This window comes from Cibotium barometz, chromosome 26, assembly GCF_041138505.1.
Source record: "Cibotium barometz isolate CiBa-2024 chromosome 26, ASM4113850v1, whole genome shotgun sequence".
Lineage (NCBI taxonomy): Eukaryota > Viridiplantae > Streptophyta > Polypodiopsida > Cyatheales > Cibotiaceae > Cibotium > Cibotium barometz.
In genome coordinates this window covers 55,478,730-55,496,988 of record NC_141071.1, presented here as the reverse complement: position 1 = coordinate 55,496,988, position 18,259 = coordinate 55,478,730, and the positions used below count along the sequence as shown (strand labels likewise).

The 18,259-nt window shown below is 43.4% G+C and overlaps 1 protein-coding gene across 1 annotated transcript; it reads right to left on the bottom strand.

Moving 5' to 3' along the window:
* Window positions 1-637: 637 nt before the first annotated feature.
* Window positions 638-10,414, bottom strand: LOC147624119 (small ribosomal subunit protein bS20c-like). Its single transcript, XM_086820781.1, has 3 exons — window positions 10,185-10,414; window positions 9,921-10,102; window positions 638-1,190 (listed from the first exon to the last, which is right to left on the bottom strand). The coding sequence occupies exons 1-3, from the start codon at window positions 10,324-10,326 to the stop codon at window positions 960-962; spliced, it is 555 nt and encodes a 184-aa protein (XP_086676907.1). The 5' UTR covers window positions 10,327-10,414; the 3' UTR covers window positions 638-959.
* Between the last annotated feature and the right edge of the window lie 7,845 nt (window positions 10,415-18,259).

The window sequence follows — 18,259 nt, the reverse complement described above, 5'->3', positions numbered from 1 at the left end:
AATCATCTCTTCAAAACATGTAAACGTTTCAAACTATGCACTAAGCATTAAAAAAACCATGACAAGCATTAGATTTTCCACTTGACCTCACATGAGCATCCCTACTTTTCACTCCTCCATACTGATGGCCTAAATTAATGATTTGTAAGATATTCTCTTTGCATTGACTAGATGTTAGAATGCGCATAGGGCACCCTCATCTAAAATCACGTACTTGCTTGCATTGCATAGATTTTCCACCAAGGGTAAACAAAAATAAAGGTTTACATCCAGCCAGCCCAAGCTTAGGCTTCCCCACATGGTGCTGAATGCAAACCTTGGAAGTTGCAGAATCAAAAGCTGAAAGCAGCATGTCCTTCAAAAGGCTAATTGGTTCAAAATGACCAATATGTCATCTCCAAAGGTGATCTCAACAATTAGTATGACTTGGCACTACATTAAAGTTGCTATAGCTGAAGAATTTGCAGATCCAAAATTGCACCATGCCCAAGAGACCTTCGACGGACTACCAGGAACAGCTTTGATTGCTCCTCAGGTCATTAAAAAACACTTCATTTCAAAGATAATGCAAGCATGGATGCGCTCAGATCTTAAGTGCAAATGATCAGAGTAGGACCATAAATTTCACATCAGAAAGTTTGTGGGTAATAAAGGTCACTATCGGAATTAGGAACAAGATTTCTACAACAGTCAATCGAGACATTTTGAACCACAGAAGTAATAATCACGGAAGGTACAAAACAAATTTACGAGATGCTAGCATCAGAATCTTCTACACTGGACCATATATTCTTGTGGGATACATGCACCAGACCTAGCCTTGAAGCATCAAATAAGAATTACTCCAAGAAAGCTTCAAGATTGAAATTTAAAAACACTCGTCATCCAGTTTCACTGGGAAAATGATCCCATTTCAGGAGTTCACTTTAGTCAGCAGAACAGTAAGCTGGCATCCACAATTATGCCGCTGGACTTGGGTTTGGGCTATACCACCCCAACTGCACTTCCACAGTTTTCTTTGCCCTTGATAGACGAGACTTCCTGTGTGCTCCTGTGTTCCTGTGAATGGTCCCAACTTTCACAGCCTTATCAATTGTTGAAAATGCTTCTGAAATTAGAGTTTCGATGGACAAAAGCATGTCTTGTGAAGGTGCTGTCTGCTTTTTCAATTCTTCAAGTGCAACGAAAACCTGTGGTAAATTTCCGCAACTGTTATGTCAGACGTCTTTGCATTCAAGCTAAATGAACCATTGATCTATCATCTGGCTGAACAAAATATGTGAAAATGCCACCTAGTCAAAGGTTCCTAGGGGGAAAACAAAACTAGTCATGGAGAAAACAACTTTTTTCTTGCAAAACAAGAGCGACATACATGAGCAAAGGCGTCTAAAACAGTTCCCATCACTGATTGACATACTTGTCTTGCTCTTGATCAGAAATGATCGTTCAGATCCATTGACCTGCCCAAGCCTATCAATAGTTCGACCTAGCCTACCACCTCTGGCTAGCCTTAGCCCCAGTTGTATGTAGCTGATCCTCAGTTGTCACCTTGACAAGCCTAGCCTTGAAGCACTTCGACCTTATGAACTGTCCTTTCGGCTCAAAGTCGACTGCTTCCACCTGGCTACAAAGCCTTACAAACCCCCACGGCATAAAGTCCTGAGTAATCTAACTCATCAACATGTGGCTGCCCGTACCAGCATTAGGCTCCAAAATTTAATAAAAGGTGTCTCAAGGCTAACACCTCTCTTTCATCCCTTGGGTTTGGCAAATCCAAATGCCAACCACAGCCTAATCCACCCTCACGCTTGAGAGTTTCTAAGCAAACAGGGTCTGTAATGGTGCTCTGTCACAGCTGGGCACATGAATACAGAAACTTTTTACCAAGACACAACATACATTCAGCATCCATCAAATCACAGACATGTTCCAATACATCTGTCACAAATATCCAGAACATATACATCATGTAAACACCAAAAGAACTGTGCTGGCCACAACAGATATTGAGCTGGGTCGACTGGGCTTCTACTGGTCCGACAGGGCTGCATGGTGTCCACGATGCTGTCCCGAGGGCCTAGGTGTCTCTTGGACAGCCCTTACATGGCAGTCCCTGAGACAGACCCCTACAGGGTCCATCTCTTGACCCTACATTGGTGCATGTGCATCCGGTTGGGAGCCTAACAAAAGCCCGGTACACCTCTACATTGTTCGAGAGGGCGACAGACGTGTAAGACATGCACGCGGGACACGCTGTCACATGCGGAAGCCTCTGTGGCCAGATCATCACTCATAAGAAAACACAGCACTCCCACTGGATGCTTGATGCACAAACAACTGGATAAAAACGCAAGAGAGGAAGCAGTAACCTAACCTACTCAAAATCTTATTCATATACTTGTCTGTTACAATGCCATGTTGGAAGCTGAGCTTCCCTTGAAAAGGTTCTTGCACTTCTAACTAATGACCCAAGTCCCAAGTGGGAACTTGAATGAATGACTAAGAGACCTGGCCCTCTTTATATAGGCCCTTGCAAAACTGGCCGACTGGACCAAATCTGGCCGACAAGCATTTAATGCTGCCAACCAGCACAATCCTGGCGTTTTCCTCCTGTGGGGCTGCTGCTGGCTGCCTACCGACTGCTGGGTGCACTAATGAAAGCTCCACAATTCCCTTCACAGCCTTGTGAGGCTGCCGCCTGGTCCACGCCTTCTCATCCTCTGTTGCTGGTCATTGGCTACAGCCCTCTTGGTCCCACTCAGCCCTAAGAAGGTGTCTGACTCTGTCCTACGGCCTGTCCAGATCAGGGCGGAAGCATGTCCATGTGGCATGCACGTGACATCCCCCCCCCTCCGAAACTTGATGACGGGGATCCAACCTACCTCTTTGGATGACTGTCATCATCCCTCATTCCCTGTCGTGTCTCCTCACTCTGTCATCCTTGGACATCTGGCAACTTGACTTATCCTTGAAAACATTGCTATCCTCCGCGACGGCTCCGCTTGAAGAACTTGCATCCTGATCCACTGAGTCCCCCTGCCTTCATGCCCTGTCCCTTGAACACGGGGTCTTGGTGTCCTTCCCTGAGGCTCATCATTGGCATCTTCGCTCCCCCCTTGGATGACTACCATCCCTTGGAACCAGTATTCCTATGGGCTCACTGGTATGCCCTTTGACAACCACCCATGGACTGCCTTTTCCCTATGGCTTTGCTGAACACCGACTATCCTCCTTGGAGATCTACCCTTAGCTGTGTTCCTTGCCTCGGACTGTGCACCTTCTCTTGGGACTGCTCTTGGAGCACCGGAAATCATGCTGAGTGCTCGCGCTCTGATACCAATGTCACATGCGGAAGCCTCTGTGGCCAGATCATCACTCATAAGAAAACGCAGCACTTCCACTGGATGCTTGATGCACAAACAACTGGATAAAACGCAAGAGAGGAAGCAGTAACCTAACCTACTCAAAATCTTATTCATATACTTGTCTGTTACAATGCCATGTTGGAAGCTGAGCTTCCCTTGAAAAGGTTCTTGCACTTCTAACTAATGACCCGAGTCCCAAGTGGGAACTTGAATGAATGACTAAGAGACCTGGCCCTCTTTATATAGGCCCTTGCAAAACTGGCCGACTGGGCCAAATCTGGCTGACCAGCATTTAATGCTGCCAACCAGCACAATCCTGGCGTTTTCCTCCTGTCGGGCTGCTGCTAGCTGCCTACCGACTGCTAGCTGTACTAATGAAAGCTCCACGCTGCCCTTCACAGCCTTGTGAGGCTGCCGCCTGGTCCACACCTTCTCATCCTCTGTTGCTGGTCACTAGCTACAGCCCTCTTGGTCCCACTCAGCCCTAAAAAGGTGTTTGACTCTGTCCTACAGCCTGTCCAGATCAGGGCGGAAGCATGTACACGTGGCATGCACGTGACACACGCACACATGATCATGACCCTCTACAGTGGATCCTACCTAACTCATCCCAGACAGGGAGTTACCACTCTAAGACGTGCACCTGCTATACAAATATGGCCACCAAGTGTGGGATGCACGTGACATACCCTTTTGCTTAACTTGACGGAAGCTCCATAGCCTCCAAATAGTCCGTCAACAATGCTGAATAATCTTCAAAGAAGTTCTTGTCAAGCCAAACTTCTTCATGCGTCCCTCGGTCTCGGAGTCTGCAGTTGATGAAGATGAAAGAGTGCACACGGGCAGTGACACGATCCCACAACTGTGCCTGGGCCTCCCACTCTTTCTTGACTGACAGTGAAGTGTCCTCCTCCTCCGAATTTGGCCTTGAAGCTCCAACCGTGACGAAGTCAGCCAAATCATAAGATTCCAAAACAGACTCCATCATCACCTCCCAAATGCCATAGTTGTTCCCGTCCAACTATCAATCCACTAGGAACGTCAAGAGGGTGGGGATCTTCAAAGGTTTATCCGCCATCTCAAGCAAATTTGCCATCTCGAGGGTTCACGTGGTCTTGTGAAGGGAGGGAGGGTGGGTGGGAAAAAATTGAAGAAGAGGCTGCACTTTCTTGCAAGGTGGCTGTCCAGCAACGACGCCTGCCTTCTACCAACTTCTCCATGTCTCGTACGGCCCGATCACTCTCCAATTAGCACCAAACACAGCGGCCCTGCAAGCTCTCACCGTCTCCAAAGCTTCAAGCAACCTTGAGCTCTGAAACCGTGTCGGAATGTGTAGCGAAAATGAGACTGAAAACAGACAGCAGAAAATGCAGAAATGCTGGAGAAGAGATGTGGTGTGAAACTCTGGTATATACATGCTAGATCTGGTACAATAACGTGGGGGGGCAAGGTGCCCATATATATATATATGACAAGGGGCAGCCAGTTGGCCCTGTCTAAACAGGCCGACAGCCCCCTATAGGGCCCCACGACCATGCATAAGCTGGTCAGCTAGCCCACGACCAAGGATGGCCTGGTCGGCCCGGCCCTAGTCGGGCCCCTCTTGGCCAGTCGCCTCCTACAGACCAACCGGAGAGAGAAAAAACAGCCCCCACAACTACACTCCTACCAAAACTGGGAAAAGAAAAATGGACATGATCACGGACTCCTCCCGCAGGCAGGCACACCCACATCACAGGCCCTCACTCCCTACAGCATAGTATGGTACAAATAGGAGATGAATGCTAACACATGGAGGGTTCTTGAAGCATAATTCACATGCATCACCGTCTTTAATATCACAATTGCAAGGGAGGTAAGAAAGAGCCAATTCTCTTTGCCTGATACTAATCTCCCTCGCAATAGAATCAAAAGTAGTCAACCATAGATTTGACCTTCTTGGCCTCCACATACTTCTTGATGTGCGGAATTTCGTGCAAAAATTTCAGCTCATCTTCCTTGGCTTTGAGAAGCCTTTTCACATGTCTGTAGTGCATTAGGCTTGTCATCTACTGCAATACCCTATGGAATTGGGCACTTCATCATCCCTTGCGCAATTGCTCATAGTGGTAAGTGCACTATTTATGGAGTGTCCAAGCCCACAAGTTTGTTTCCCCACTGAGAAGAGGGAAACAACTGTGCTCTGATACCAATGTAACTCACCTCGACAAGTGTAAGCACTTCTTGGGCATCGTCTCGTAAATAGATTAACACTTAATGGAAAATGAATAGCAAAAGACAATTGACTTTGTTGAAAATAGACCATTGAAAATAGACCCGCGGTGCAAATATGATGTATATTATTGGAGTATTTTATTTTGTACAAGATACCACAGGCTTTTAAGCTAGAGTTTCCATGAGAAAATTGAATGAAAACATGTTACCAAACAAGAATGTCAGAGTTCAAATTCAACGTAATAGATGATCACAGCCAATCCCTCACCTCCCTGTGGTAGAGAGAACACTAATCTGTCGTTCCAAGTTTACGCATGCACATGCACTCTCGTACTAGAGCTTGGTTCTCTCTGTCTCTCGCATCCACGGTAACAAGGATGTTGATTCTCCAAGAACAATTGCCAGTGGTCACTTCCAAGCACAACCACAAGCAACAACAGAGTAGATATAAAGTTTGGAGGGTGTCAGCAACAAACTCAAGTGCCCATGGGCACTAGTGAGGCACGCTAACCAATGATCAACCTTGGAATAGGTCAGCCAGCAATAGAAGGTGCAAAATTAGCAGATATGGCACCACCGGTATCAGGTAGTAGGTACAACAGACCGTACATCTGTACAGAATTCCTTACAATGTACAGACAGGTCAGTCTCAGTCAAACAGGGGACCAGCAGCAATGAAGTGTCGACGAGCAGCTGTCCACCCAAATGATGGTAGTGATGGCTGTACGGCAGCTCGTACGGTTGAATAGCCGCTTGTGTGAGAGGAAAGCGATGGAATTCTTGCCTGCATAGAGTTGGTCAATGGCTTCCTAGGGTAGAGAGAGTCATGGGCTGGTGGTAGGTCACGTGCATCCCACAATTGGGATGCCACATGGCCATATATGTACAGCAAGTGCAAGTCTTAAGACTGGTAACTGGCCTATTTGTGAGCCCTTGTCCAGGACAAGTTAGCTAGGGATCCACTCTAGAGGGTCATGGTCATGGTAAGATGTACATGTCCCGCACATGAGGTCAGTGCATGCCCTACATTTCTGTCACCCTGTGGAATGATGTAGAGGTGAACCGGGCATTTATTAGGCTCCCATCGGGATGCACTGGCACCAAGCTAGGGTCAAGAGATGGACCCTGTAGGGGTCTGTTTCAAGGACAGCCATGTAAGGGCTGTCCAAGACACACCTAGGCCCTTGGCACAGCATTGGTGGACACCATGCAGCCTTGTCAAACCGGCAAAAGCACAGTCGGCCACACAATACATGTTGGCCAGTACAGTTAATCACCCGTGTGAAAGGCACCACATTCAATGCTGAAATATGCAAGTCGTGGGCTGCTGAAACTGGCCGCCGAAGTCTCATAAGCAAACCGATTAACATGTCTTGGTACTTTTTAAGGGATGGGCAACAAGAGGCGTAAATCATCTCATAATATGAAAGTGCTGAAAGTCCAGGGGCTGCAGAAAAGCCAAGTGAAGGGCTAAAGCAAGGTGGAAAGGTGTAGATCAAGGGATTAGTCGTCCGGCTGAAAGATATCTCAGCCAAGGGAGCTACCCAAGTAGAGTCAGTTCAGTACAGGCTATTTACAGCCAGAACTGTCATTCTACTCATTCAATAAAGCAAATACACCATACATGGGGGGAGCCCTTTAGAGGGTATTTAGGACCCAATACCGTGTATTTATCTCTTCTCTCTCTCTTCACTCTTATGTTTTCTAGATTGTGCTATTTATCATCAAGAACCAAGGGCTGAAAATATTTATCAAAGTATAATCCTCGTTTGTAAGCTTTTGCATGTTACAGTGGTAGATTATCATGCTTTGAGAACAAGCTTGATAGTCAAGAGCAAGTTCTCGATGACTCGGATTGATTATATCCTAGAAAAGCCGAATGGAACCAAGATGTTTTTGAAGCTTGACCTAAAAAGCGGATACTTAGGTATGGATTGTCGAAGGGGACATCCCCAAGACAGCCTTCCGCACTGAACGGGCCCACTATGAATTTGTGGTCATGGCCTTCAACCTAACAAACGTCCCGGCAACATTTACCTGCATGATGATGAATATGTTTAGGGGCTTGATCGGAAAGTGTGTCTTCATGATCTTGGATAACGTACTAGTCTTTTCAACTTTAGTTGAGCAACATGACGTTGACGTCAAAAAAGTGATAAAGTTGCAGAAAAGCAACGAGCTTTATGTCAATGAAAAGAAACCAGAGTTTTATTTGTTCAAGGTTCATTACCTTATATATATTGTTAGTGTCGAAGGCATCCAATTAGATCCCGCCAAAGTGGCAAAAATTTTTAATTGGGAGATTCTAGAAACAAACAACATGCGATGCACGGTCATTTGTGGGGATTGCAAGGCATATTCCACCCATTCCACCCACATTGACAAGTTTTCGATCTCTCAACAATTCTCCCTGATCTACTCAAGGGTGTCAAGACCCATAGGTAGTGCATTCGTGTGATCCCCGCGAACTGCAGGCTTTCAAAGACCTCAAGATTGCTTTATCAGAGGTCCCTTGTTTTATACTTGCGTCATGGAATGATCCATTCTAAGTAATCACCGATGTGAGTAACATCGGTATTGGAGCTATATTACACAAGAATGGTCATCGAGTAGTTTACATGTCTCGTAAGTTAATTACTTGTTGAGAAATTACTCGGTCTATGATCAGGAAATCCTAGCCGTGAATCAAGCCCTAAAGAATTGCAAACAATTTCTATATGGGCGTGATTTTGAGGTTTGCACGGATCATCAAGCTTTGTGCTAGCTTCAGACAATGGCAAGTACGCAATGGAGTGACGAGAACACCGCTGGAGCTAGAGCATCCAACAATTTAGTGGCATGATTTGAGTATCTTCTAAGAAAGGCCAATCCAGTGGCCAATGCAGTAAGCAAGAAAGGAATAGTTTCCTTCATTCAATCCACACGGATGGAGCTCGCTGGTGCAAGACTAAATGAAATGAAGCACAAGTACATGAATTCTGATGAATTCGGAACTTAGTGGAAAAAGGCATTGATTGCCATGAGACCATAATATTTCTTGATACGGAACGGTTGGCTTTTCTACAAAAGTTGACTTTGTGTCTTGCAGCAGTTTAGGGCAACGATTCTCCATGACGCTCTCATTGGTGGCCATAGGGGCATGAACTTAACGTTGGAGAAAATCAAGAGGCAATTCTATTGGCCCAGAATGAGACGAGACGATATTCGCGTATATGCAACATTGTTCTCACTGTCAAAAGGTGAAAGCATCGCATGGAAAGAAAGCACATTCATTACAACCATTGCCTATTCTCCATGGCTCTTTCCTAGATATCTCTATGGATTTTGTGACAAATATGCCTCCTAGTTCAAGCGTGAGTAGCACACAGTGTTTGACGGTTGTTGATCATTTTAGCAAACTTGTTATGCTTATTCCTTCTGGGGCTAACGTGACTGTTAAAGATGCTGCAAAACTGTTTATCCGACATCGGTACCCAATTGATGACATACCTAAGAGAATTGTATTAGATCACGATGCCAATTTTACCAGCCATTTTTGGAGGATATTCTTTGATAATTTTGGTACTACGTTAAATTTTTCCAGTGCATTCATGGACCTACAAGAGCAACAACAATAATGCATTGATGGGAGAGAATCTATTTCTTCAAAGCATTGTTAAACATTATATATGCATCACCTATGATTGGTGCAGCTTCGCTGAAAAACCAAAGATAAGGTATGTTTAGCATGTTCTTGAAGGGCGCGGCTGCCCATTGGTGGATTTCGAAAAACTTTGTTTCCCCTTTTGGGATGATCCGTGAAGAAGATAATCAATAAGTGGGACAAGATAGAGCAAAAGAACAAAACTGTGCATGCCTATGTCACAAAGATTCTCTAGGAGGTCTCGCCTTTCATGCATATATAAGTGACAAGAGAAGAAGAGAGTTTGAATCTGTCCACTTCTAGTTGTCGTGCTTCCAGACTGCACACGAGGAAACTCTTCTATTACTCAAACCTCCTTAAACCCATGTGGACATAACTCACTGCAATCTCAAGCCTTTTAACTTTGCTTTCATTTTCTAAGAATGGGCCAGCAAAACCCTGCCATCATTGCTTTCAGCTAAAATTAGTAGTTCCTATGGAGGTTAAGAGCTGTGGCCGCCCAAGCAGCCGGATAGCGTTTCTAGCCAAATGCATTCACCTTGCAAAGCCTTAGCCTAGTCATTAACACTATCGAGAAAAGATACAACAATCAGCTCCTGTCATCTTCTAAGCCTTACTTAAAGAAATGTCCAGCTTATGCTATTTAGATGTTGGTAGCGGAATGGGAGCATGTCCGTGACAAAGAGGCCAAGGCATACCGTCTTCATGCGCGTGGTGATTTCTGACTTGCGCGCTCTGTTATAGATGCGACGTTTCTCTGCCTGGCGGGCTCTCTTGGCAGCGGAGTCCACCTTCTTCGTCGTAGTGGCAGCGGCAACAACACTTATCAAAGGGCGCCTTTTGACGTCTGAGAAGAAGAAACCCCTACGAGCCAGTGATTCTGCACACCAATGTGAGCAATTAGATGCGCCGAAGAAAGAGAAAGAGGGTAGCAATCTGGAGGGATTATTTTGGGCTGTCACCATGAGCGAGTGGGCTAATGGCAAAGCTCCACGACGAAGCCAGACGCAAGGTCCGGGACTGATAGCAGGAGGGCGCAGGTGGAGAAGGAGGCGAAGAGTGAAGAAGCGAGAGGCGAGAGAAAGGGAGGGAAGCCACTGCCATCGCTAAATGCCCCCTCTCTCTCTCTCTCACGGAGTTGTGCCTTATCCCCTTGCCCAGACGTTCTGTCGACTCTACCTATTCTTAATGCTGAGTTTCATTAATTTGTGAATATGTAAAATTGTGATGTGCAACACGTATTTAACTCTTCGGTGGACCTTCTTGAAGAGCAGATAGAATGGAGTTTGTGAAGCGATGGCACTTGTCTCTTGGTGATAACAAGATGGAAAAAAAAAAAATTGTAGCTCCTTTTATGAAACCTTCTTCCCTAAATTCATAGCTCATCTAGTAGGAGTCTTATTCCTATGAAGTCTATTAAAACAATGAGAAATTCCAAATCTTACAATACAAAAGAGGAGGAGGATACGAGTTAAACAAACAAGAGGGGGAGAGGGAAAAGAAAGAAAAATCATGGCTCCATGTCCACGAGAGAAAGAGAGGGAGAGAAAGAGATTAGTTGGTCTTCTCAAAGATGAAACAAGAACCCCATTTAGGAACGAGAGAGACAGACAGAGAATTCTACTAATATTCAGAACTTTTATTCGTGTTGCTATTAGTAAGGCCGACTTCGTCGCCCTTATTAATAGGAATACTTTATGATTGTAAGGTTGAGAAAAAAACAATCATAAAGTGGCCTGATGGGCTATGGTGCCTCATTGGGTGAGATCAAGTTGGCCAGAACGAAGAGAGGCTCCCCTTTCCACACCGCTTCCCTGCTGTCCTTCCGTTGATCATTCCAACTTCTCTCCCAAAGCTCCTGCCTCTTTGCCATGCACCGCTTCTACCTTGCCACGACTTGACGTTCTATGCGGGATCCTTTTGCACCGCTGCAAAGGCCATTATGAGCTGCTTTGCATGTATCGATCAAGTAAGAGGCAGCACCTAAGAAAACTTCTTTCTTGCCGTGCCACCACCACCTCTATGACTACAGAAACCTTTCTTGCCGTTGCCACCACCACCTCTACCACTGCAGTCACGACGAGAGAGAAGAATCTCTCAAAGGTGAATGCCATGGCTCTCTCATATGGAATCTCTGATACTTGTTACTTTCTTGCCGTGCCACCACCACCTCTATGACTACAGAAACCTTTCTTGCCGTTGCCACCACCACCTCTACCACTGCAGTCACGACGAGAGAGAAGAATCTCTCAAAGGTGAATGCCATGGCTCTCTCATATGGAATCTCTGATACTTGTTAGTTAGCAAAAAAGTATGTAAGAGGATGGCTCTAATACCATTGTAGGATTCATTAAGGTTAGGGTTATCTCAGTATGGAGGCTCGAAGGTTAATGCCATGGCTACTGTGTGTAGGAGTTGGCAGGAAGAGTTAGGGAGAGGAGAGAGATAACACAATACTAGGATAATTCCATGACTCAAATGATGTGATGTATTTGTTGATCTTTCAATGAAATACATGTACCTTTTATGATTCTTTCATTGTGTATGTCATCACACACACAAATATCTAGCTTTAGAGATTGTTCACACACATAAACACAACTACACACACTTAAGGGGTGGTTCACACACATAAACAGTACACACATACATGGATACACAAACAAGGGTATACACACACACACACACACGAAGCTCCGATTTCCTAACAACCACCCAACTCCCCACACTTCCCTTTATAAGTTTCTTTTCCTCTAAAGCCATTTCCTTACCCTATGAATCACACGCCATAAGACGCTTCACTTGGTCCCAACCAAACCAGTGAGCCAATGCACCATCAAGTCGCTTCTTCAAGGCTCCACGCAAGCATACCCAAAAGCCAACCTGCAACTCTAACATGGATGGGCCCTTAGCCATCGTAAACTTGGGGTCTAGTCGATGAGGGATCACTTTCGCTGTTCAAGGCTCTAAATATCCAATGAATCGTATTTCTCAAGGGAATAATATCCATTTTCATAACATGGGTGGGTCAGGCCCTTGGTCTCTCAAGGGAATAATATCCATTTACATAACATGGGTGGGTCAGGCCCCTAGTCTCGTCGCATAAACTTGGGGTCTACCGAGAATACGCTAAGAAAACAACACAAGTTTTCAATGGTTCAGTCTCATCATTGTAGTTTTAGAAGAAGAACTAATTAATATTACAATTAAGATGCATATAGTCACTTGCTATGTAATGAGTTATGTTTATCTCACCGCATGTATTAATCGTAAGTTGTGTGAATGTCTATGTTAGCTTAGGAAATAACTCCCCTTAGTTTTATTATTACGTCGCCTTAGCTTAGGGGTAGTTAGGAGGAATAAGATCTCAAAAGGCATGTCGGATCGAAGATGATGCTTTGTTTCTCGATCCATATGATTATTTATGCATTAAGCACTGATGTATATATACATAAGATATATGCTGAAGAAGATATATATATATCTTATGTATATATACATAAGATATATGCTGAAGAAGATATACACAGAGCCAATTATGCATCGTTGTTTCGCATGTGTACTATATATAATGTTCTATAATTTGAATGCATCATTTGAATGTTCAGTAATGTCATAATTATGTTTAATGTTAAATTTGTAAACTCTCCTCGCCAGCATTTTTGTTTCTGTATAAAAAAATTCACTATTTTAATTAAAAATCCCCTTATATATATAAATTTTATGTAACTCCACAAGAGAAAAAACCCCCTTTTGTTGAACTCACCTGCTAAATTACATATTTTTGAGTGACCCCCCAAGGTTCTACATCAATTGGATAATCCCACACTTTGGATCCTAATGGCTCCCCGTTATATCTGGTCTAGACAAAAAATTTGCATTGTGTCTGTTCGTTTTCAGGGGCATGAACCAATTGTTAAGAATCCTACTATGGGATTGATCATGGTGATTAGCATAGAGATTAAGCATAACTAAGGTGGGTTATACCATAGCAAAAACTCCATGACTAGAGAGAGAGAGAGAGAGAGAGAGAGTAGCACACTCAACACAAGATATCTATTACATATGCTTGTAAACCATACAATGAGACTACTAATATAGATAGCCCTCATCTCAATTTACATGTGTGCATCTATGTGGCACACTCTTTTGGTCAACACTCACACACCATACAATATCATATGTGGCATTCTTATCTTACCACAATATCTTGCCCTCTAGGGTGCGTTCACATACTCAATCCCAAGATTCACTCTCACACATTTTACATTGCACATTTCAACACCCCTCCTTAATGTAAACTTAGGTGTGTGCATACAATCTCTCCAATCAATTTGATCAACTCACCTCTCACCCCCATCAATTTGGCATTGCCAATCTCAACACACCCCCTCAATGCAAATTGGAGTGTTCAACAAGCCCAAGATTCACTCTCACACATTTTACATTGTACATTGCAACACCCCTCCTTAATGTAAACTTGGGTGTGTGCATACAATCTCTCCAATCAATTTGATCAACTCACCTCTCACCCCCATCAATTTGGCATTGCCAATCTCAACACACCCCCTCAATGCAAATTGGAGTGTTCAACAAGTGTGTGTGCATGTGTCTAGTCAACCTAGACACCTCAAGTTCGTTTCGAGCACCATTTTGCTCTGGCGGAATCACACCAAGTGCTTTTTAGACACCCATGTGCCTGGGAGAAGGAACCAACCCATAATGTGTGACGCCTATGCATGCACAACTCAACGCACACCACATTTACAAACAATTTTGAGCACCCATGGACTCAAGCAAGGGACCCTCATAAATCTGGGTGAGACAAAATACAACCATTTTATGTGTGCAAGCAATGGCAAGGCACCCGTCAAATCTAATTGGTAAAAAAACAATTTCCATGGCTATATTTTTACAAGCTGATATTTGCTCGTTACTTCAGGGGACCTGGAGAGAAAACGTTACGAGCATTTTTTAGGCATGGTTACAATCACTACTTTACACATGTGAACAAGTGTTAAGGCTTTGACCAAAACAACGGTGTGTGAATGCACCTTTAAAACCTCTAAGGGTTAAATTCTCCAAAAAATCAAAGCTTCTCTGCAAAATCTAGCTTACATAGTGTTTCGCTCCCAAAAATTATGTACCTGAGGTGGGATCCATTTTGCGAACACCTCATCATCTTCTTCATGCACTACTGGCACGCTAATGATTCTTGAGTTCCTTGCCATCGCCATCTCTCCAGAGTAATTAGCCGATTAATGACCCTCTGTTTCACTAATCACTATAGATAGCCTGTTTAATCAGCTCATAATCAGCTCCATAATGCATAATTGTTCCAACCAACCACATAGCAACCTTCTCAAGTGTGTGTACCACAAAAATGCTAAGAAAATTTTAGGTTTAATCAATCACAAAACTAGAATTTGGCCTCCACTTTGCAAGAGGATGAGTTTTTAGCTCTGTTTTTTTTCTTCAGTCTGCGTCGCCTGCTGTAGGGGAGGATTGAGTGGATGTTACTACCTAACATGCTAGCACATAGTGCAACTGGCAGCACAAGCTGACATCGAGCTTGAATCTCAACAAGAAAGCACATGATGAATTCGATAATTCCCTTATAAGATTAGAACAATCTCTCAAAACCTCATTCGGAGGAATGCTCTTCTCTCATGATAAAGCCAGCATCACATCAGCACTTGCACCTTTAATGGCTCAACCTGAGTTATACAAGGACATAAGGAACTCCATAAGATATGACTGTGAGGATTCGCTCCAAACAGCCCTCATTAAGAATTGTCAGAGGGCCAAGTGTGCCAGTGTACGCATTGGGTACTCTTGAAAAAGCTGAGACCCAAATAGAGGATGAAAGTGAATGGGAATATGAAATAGACACAGGATCTGAAGCTGAAACAATAACCAAAACACCCATGGTTCCTTTGGAAGATTCTATCATGGTATGGTTGGATTTCCCTACAGGAAATGATGTTCAGTGCAAACGCGCATTGATTAGCCCTTGTGCAAGTCATAACATCATGACAATAGACACTTGGGTGTCATTGGGACAACCTAAATTCATCCCTACAAGCAATAGTCTTGCAAAAGGAACCAATGAACAAAACATTGAAGTTCCAGGTTACTTTAGATACACTACTCAAACAATCGATGAGCGATATGTAATTTACATTTCATGTTATCCTAGATTCCCTTGAGTATGATGTCATCTTTGGTGGACCTTGGATAAGTGAATCGTTATTTTCACTAGATGAATCCATGCAAACAGTCACCTTGAACACTCCTGCATGCAATGTATAATTGCTATTACGGGAGGAAGAAACCTTGCAAGAGCTCGAACTTCCAACATATCTTACTGAAAAGATCCCTAGGATTTTTGTTGGATTGGAAATTTCAAATAAAATCACCACATCTCAAACACACCTTTATCCAACTCGAGAACACAATCTCATGACCCTAGAGCTATGGGATTTGTTAGGTCAACAACACTCATGGCCCATGATGCTGAAAGAATAAACTTTACACAAGACTTGAACATGCCATGTTTGGGGTACTTTAATGTATATTGAAACTAACCCCCTTACTTGCAAGTTTTTGGTGGTTGAGTATGTGTTGGAAGCATAAATGGAAGCATAAATGGTGGTTGAGTATGTGTTGGAAGCATATTTAATCTTGGGGCATAAATGGACTGTTGTTGCCCAAGCACCACTATGCTTTGCTAGCGATAGAGTCATCACATGATGGTCAACAACAAAAGCTGGCAATACCATATTGCCAGAAAGAGGATCCAACTTTAATGGATTTCTATGATGTTGAACACAAAAGGATACAAGTCTCTTCCATAAAAGCCCCTCTACACAATGATCTACCATCTACGTCAACAACCAACTGCGATAAAGCCTCTACTCCTTCAACCCCATCCTCACCTATGAAGTTCAATGCCAAAACCTTGCAATCAGCAGCTATTCCTGAAGAAGTTCCCAAATCCAAACCATCTATCTCTAACAAGGAACTCAAAGGAAAGGCCCCAGATCCTATGCATCTTCATCGACAGACCTCATCAAACAATGGAGACAACCACATGCTCAAAGGCCTCATCATCGACAGCCACTCTACAAGAGACTCTAACCGCATCACATCAAACAATGACCATGAGTCTCAAACCTATAGCCTCAGCACCAGCCAAAGTCAAGGAGGGCCCCAAACCTTCCACATCAACCCTAAAGAAAACTCCACCAAGACTCCCACAATCACGATATCTTAATAGTATCAAAATGTGGGTGGAGAAGCAACTACTTGTAGTACAAGGCTACTATGAAGGTGCCAATCAAATTTAGGTGCCTCGATAGTCAAAACTTCTTCCTCAATGCAGCACTCGAAAGCCAAGGAAGAAGAAGAGTACTCCACAACACCGTCCACAAAAGCCTATGCGAGTTCCTCAAAGAACTCCACCAATGCAACAAGTGTGGGTAGCAAAAACACTGCTACAAGCACAAGGGTACTACTAAAGAAATACCAAAGCTTGGGTCCCCTAAGCGCATCACAAAGTCCCCTAAGCTTACACAAAGAAAGCCTCAACACTAAGCACATCGGTAACCGAATTACAGTGTTCATCAAAGATGGGTAACTGTGCATGTACTTCAACAACAAGGATACTATGATGGTAATTCTATCATATAGTTGCCAAAATCAAACAATGTGAAGAAAACCTCACAACCGACTTCAACCCCAACAACTTCACCTATAGTTTGACAAGATTGGAGGCCCAAGAAATAGCAAGCAAATCACTCAACCACTCTCGTACATTCAGCACCAACACAAGAGCTTGTCTGTTCAAGCAAACAATCAGCAGTCTTCCCTACTGCCTCGACATCATTTCAGCAACAAATTCAAGATCAAATACGGAGACTTAGGAGCACATCAAGAACAAAATAACAATGCTCTTGTCACCCCTCTGGAAGTGAGAAATGAGCGCATTGAAGCTGTTGCTTGGCAAATCATGACCTAGATGATCCATTTAAAAAGAAAAAAGAAAAAAAAGAGAGTCAAAATCTATAAATTCACAGAATTTCATCTCACGGAATTACAATTCACAGAGTTCCATCTCACGTCTTAAAAACCAGCACTGTCATGATTTAAGCCATATCACGCAATAGCCACTATATATTTGTTAATCTTATTGCTTATTATTATTTTGGCTAAATTAATGTAGCAGCTACTCCATGAGTACATATCCATACTCATGCACTAGAGAACATTTGTACCAAAGCCTCACCATCGACAACTTCCAAGTACATCTCTGGATGGGGGGGCCATGGTGGGAAAGCCTAGTCAATGTTACAACCCATCGCCTGGAATTTTCCTTCAAATTACAAACCTCTCCAAACGATGTCACGATCTTCACAAATCAACGATCTTCAATCCTTAATGAAGATATCTATATTAGCCTCGCAAGTTGATGTAATTCTTTCAATCCTCACCAACAAGTGGCTAATTCAACACGGAGCAGTTCAATAAGAGTCTATATCACTCAATTCTTGTACTTCATGTAAATCTGCTTCATAAGAGCACTTAATTATACATAAAAACATAAAAAGCACATGGGCAAAAGAAGACAGGAACAGGTCCTTCTCAACAACATTTGACAAGAATCCTGCCACACAAAGGGATATCATCACAAGCCAATTACTTCAAATGATGAATGTCACTTCAATGAATGAAATGAGGAACTAAAAATCACCATCTCCTGATGATTAAGTCTATGTTCCTCCGAATTCTTCTCTCTTCTCTCCCATTATTAACATCTCTTAGTGTCCCTACTAACAAAAATCACATGTAATCTTGCCGATGATTGCCAAAAACAAATTGAGCCCCAAAAAAAAAAGAAAAAAAAAGAAAAGGGGCTCACACAAATATAAAAATGCAATCATTCACAAAAAAATCCCCCACCACATTAGGAATTCCCAAAACACCACTAACCTCTTCATTCATTAACTATATTTTCTTATTCCTTGCGGAGGAATAA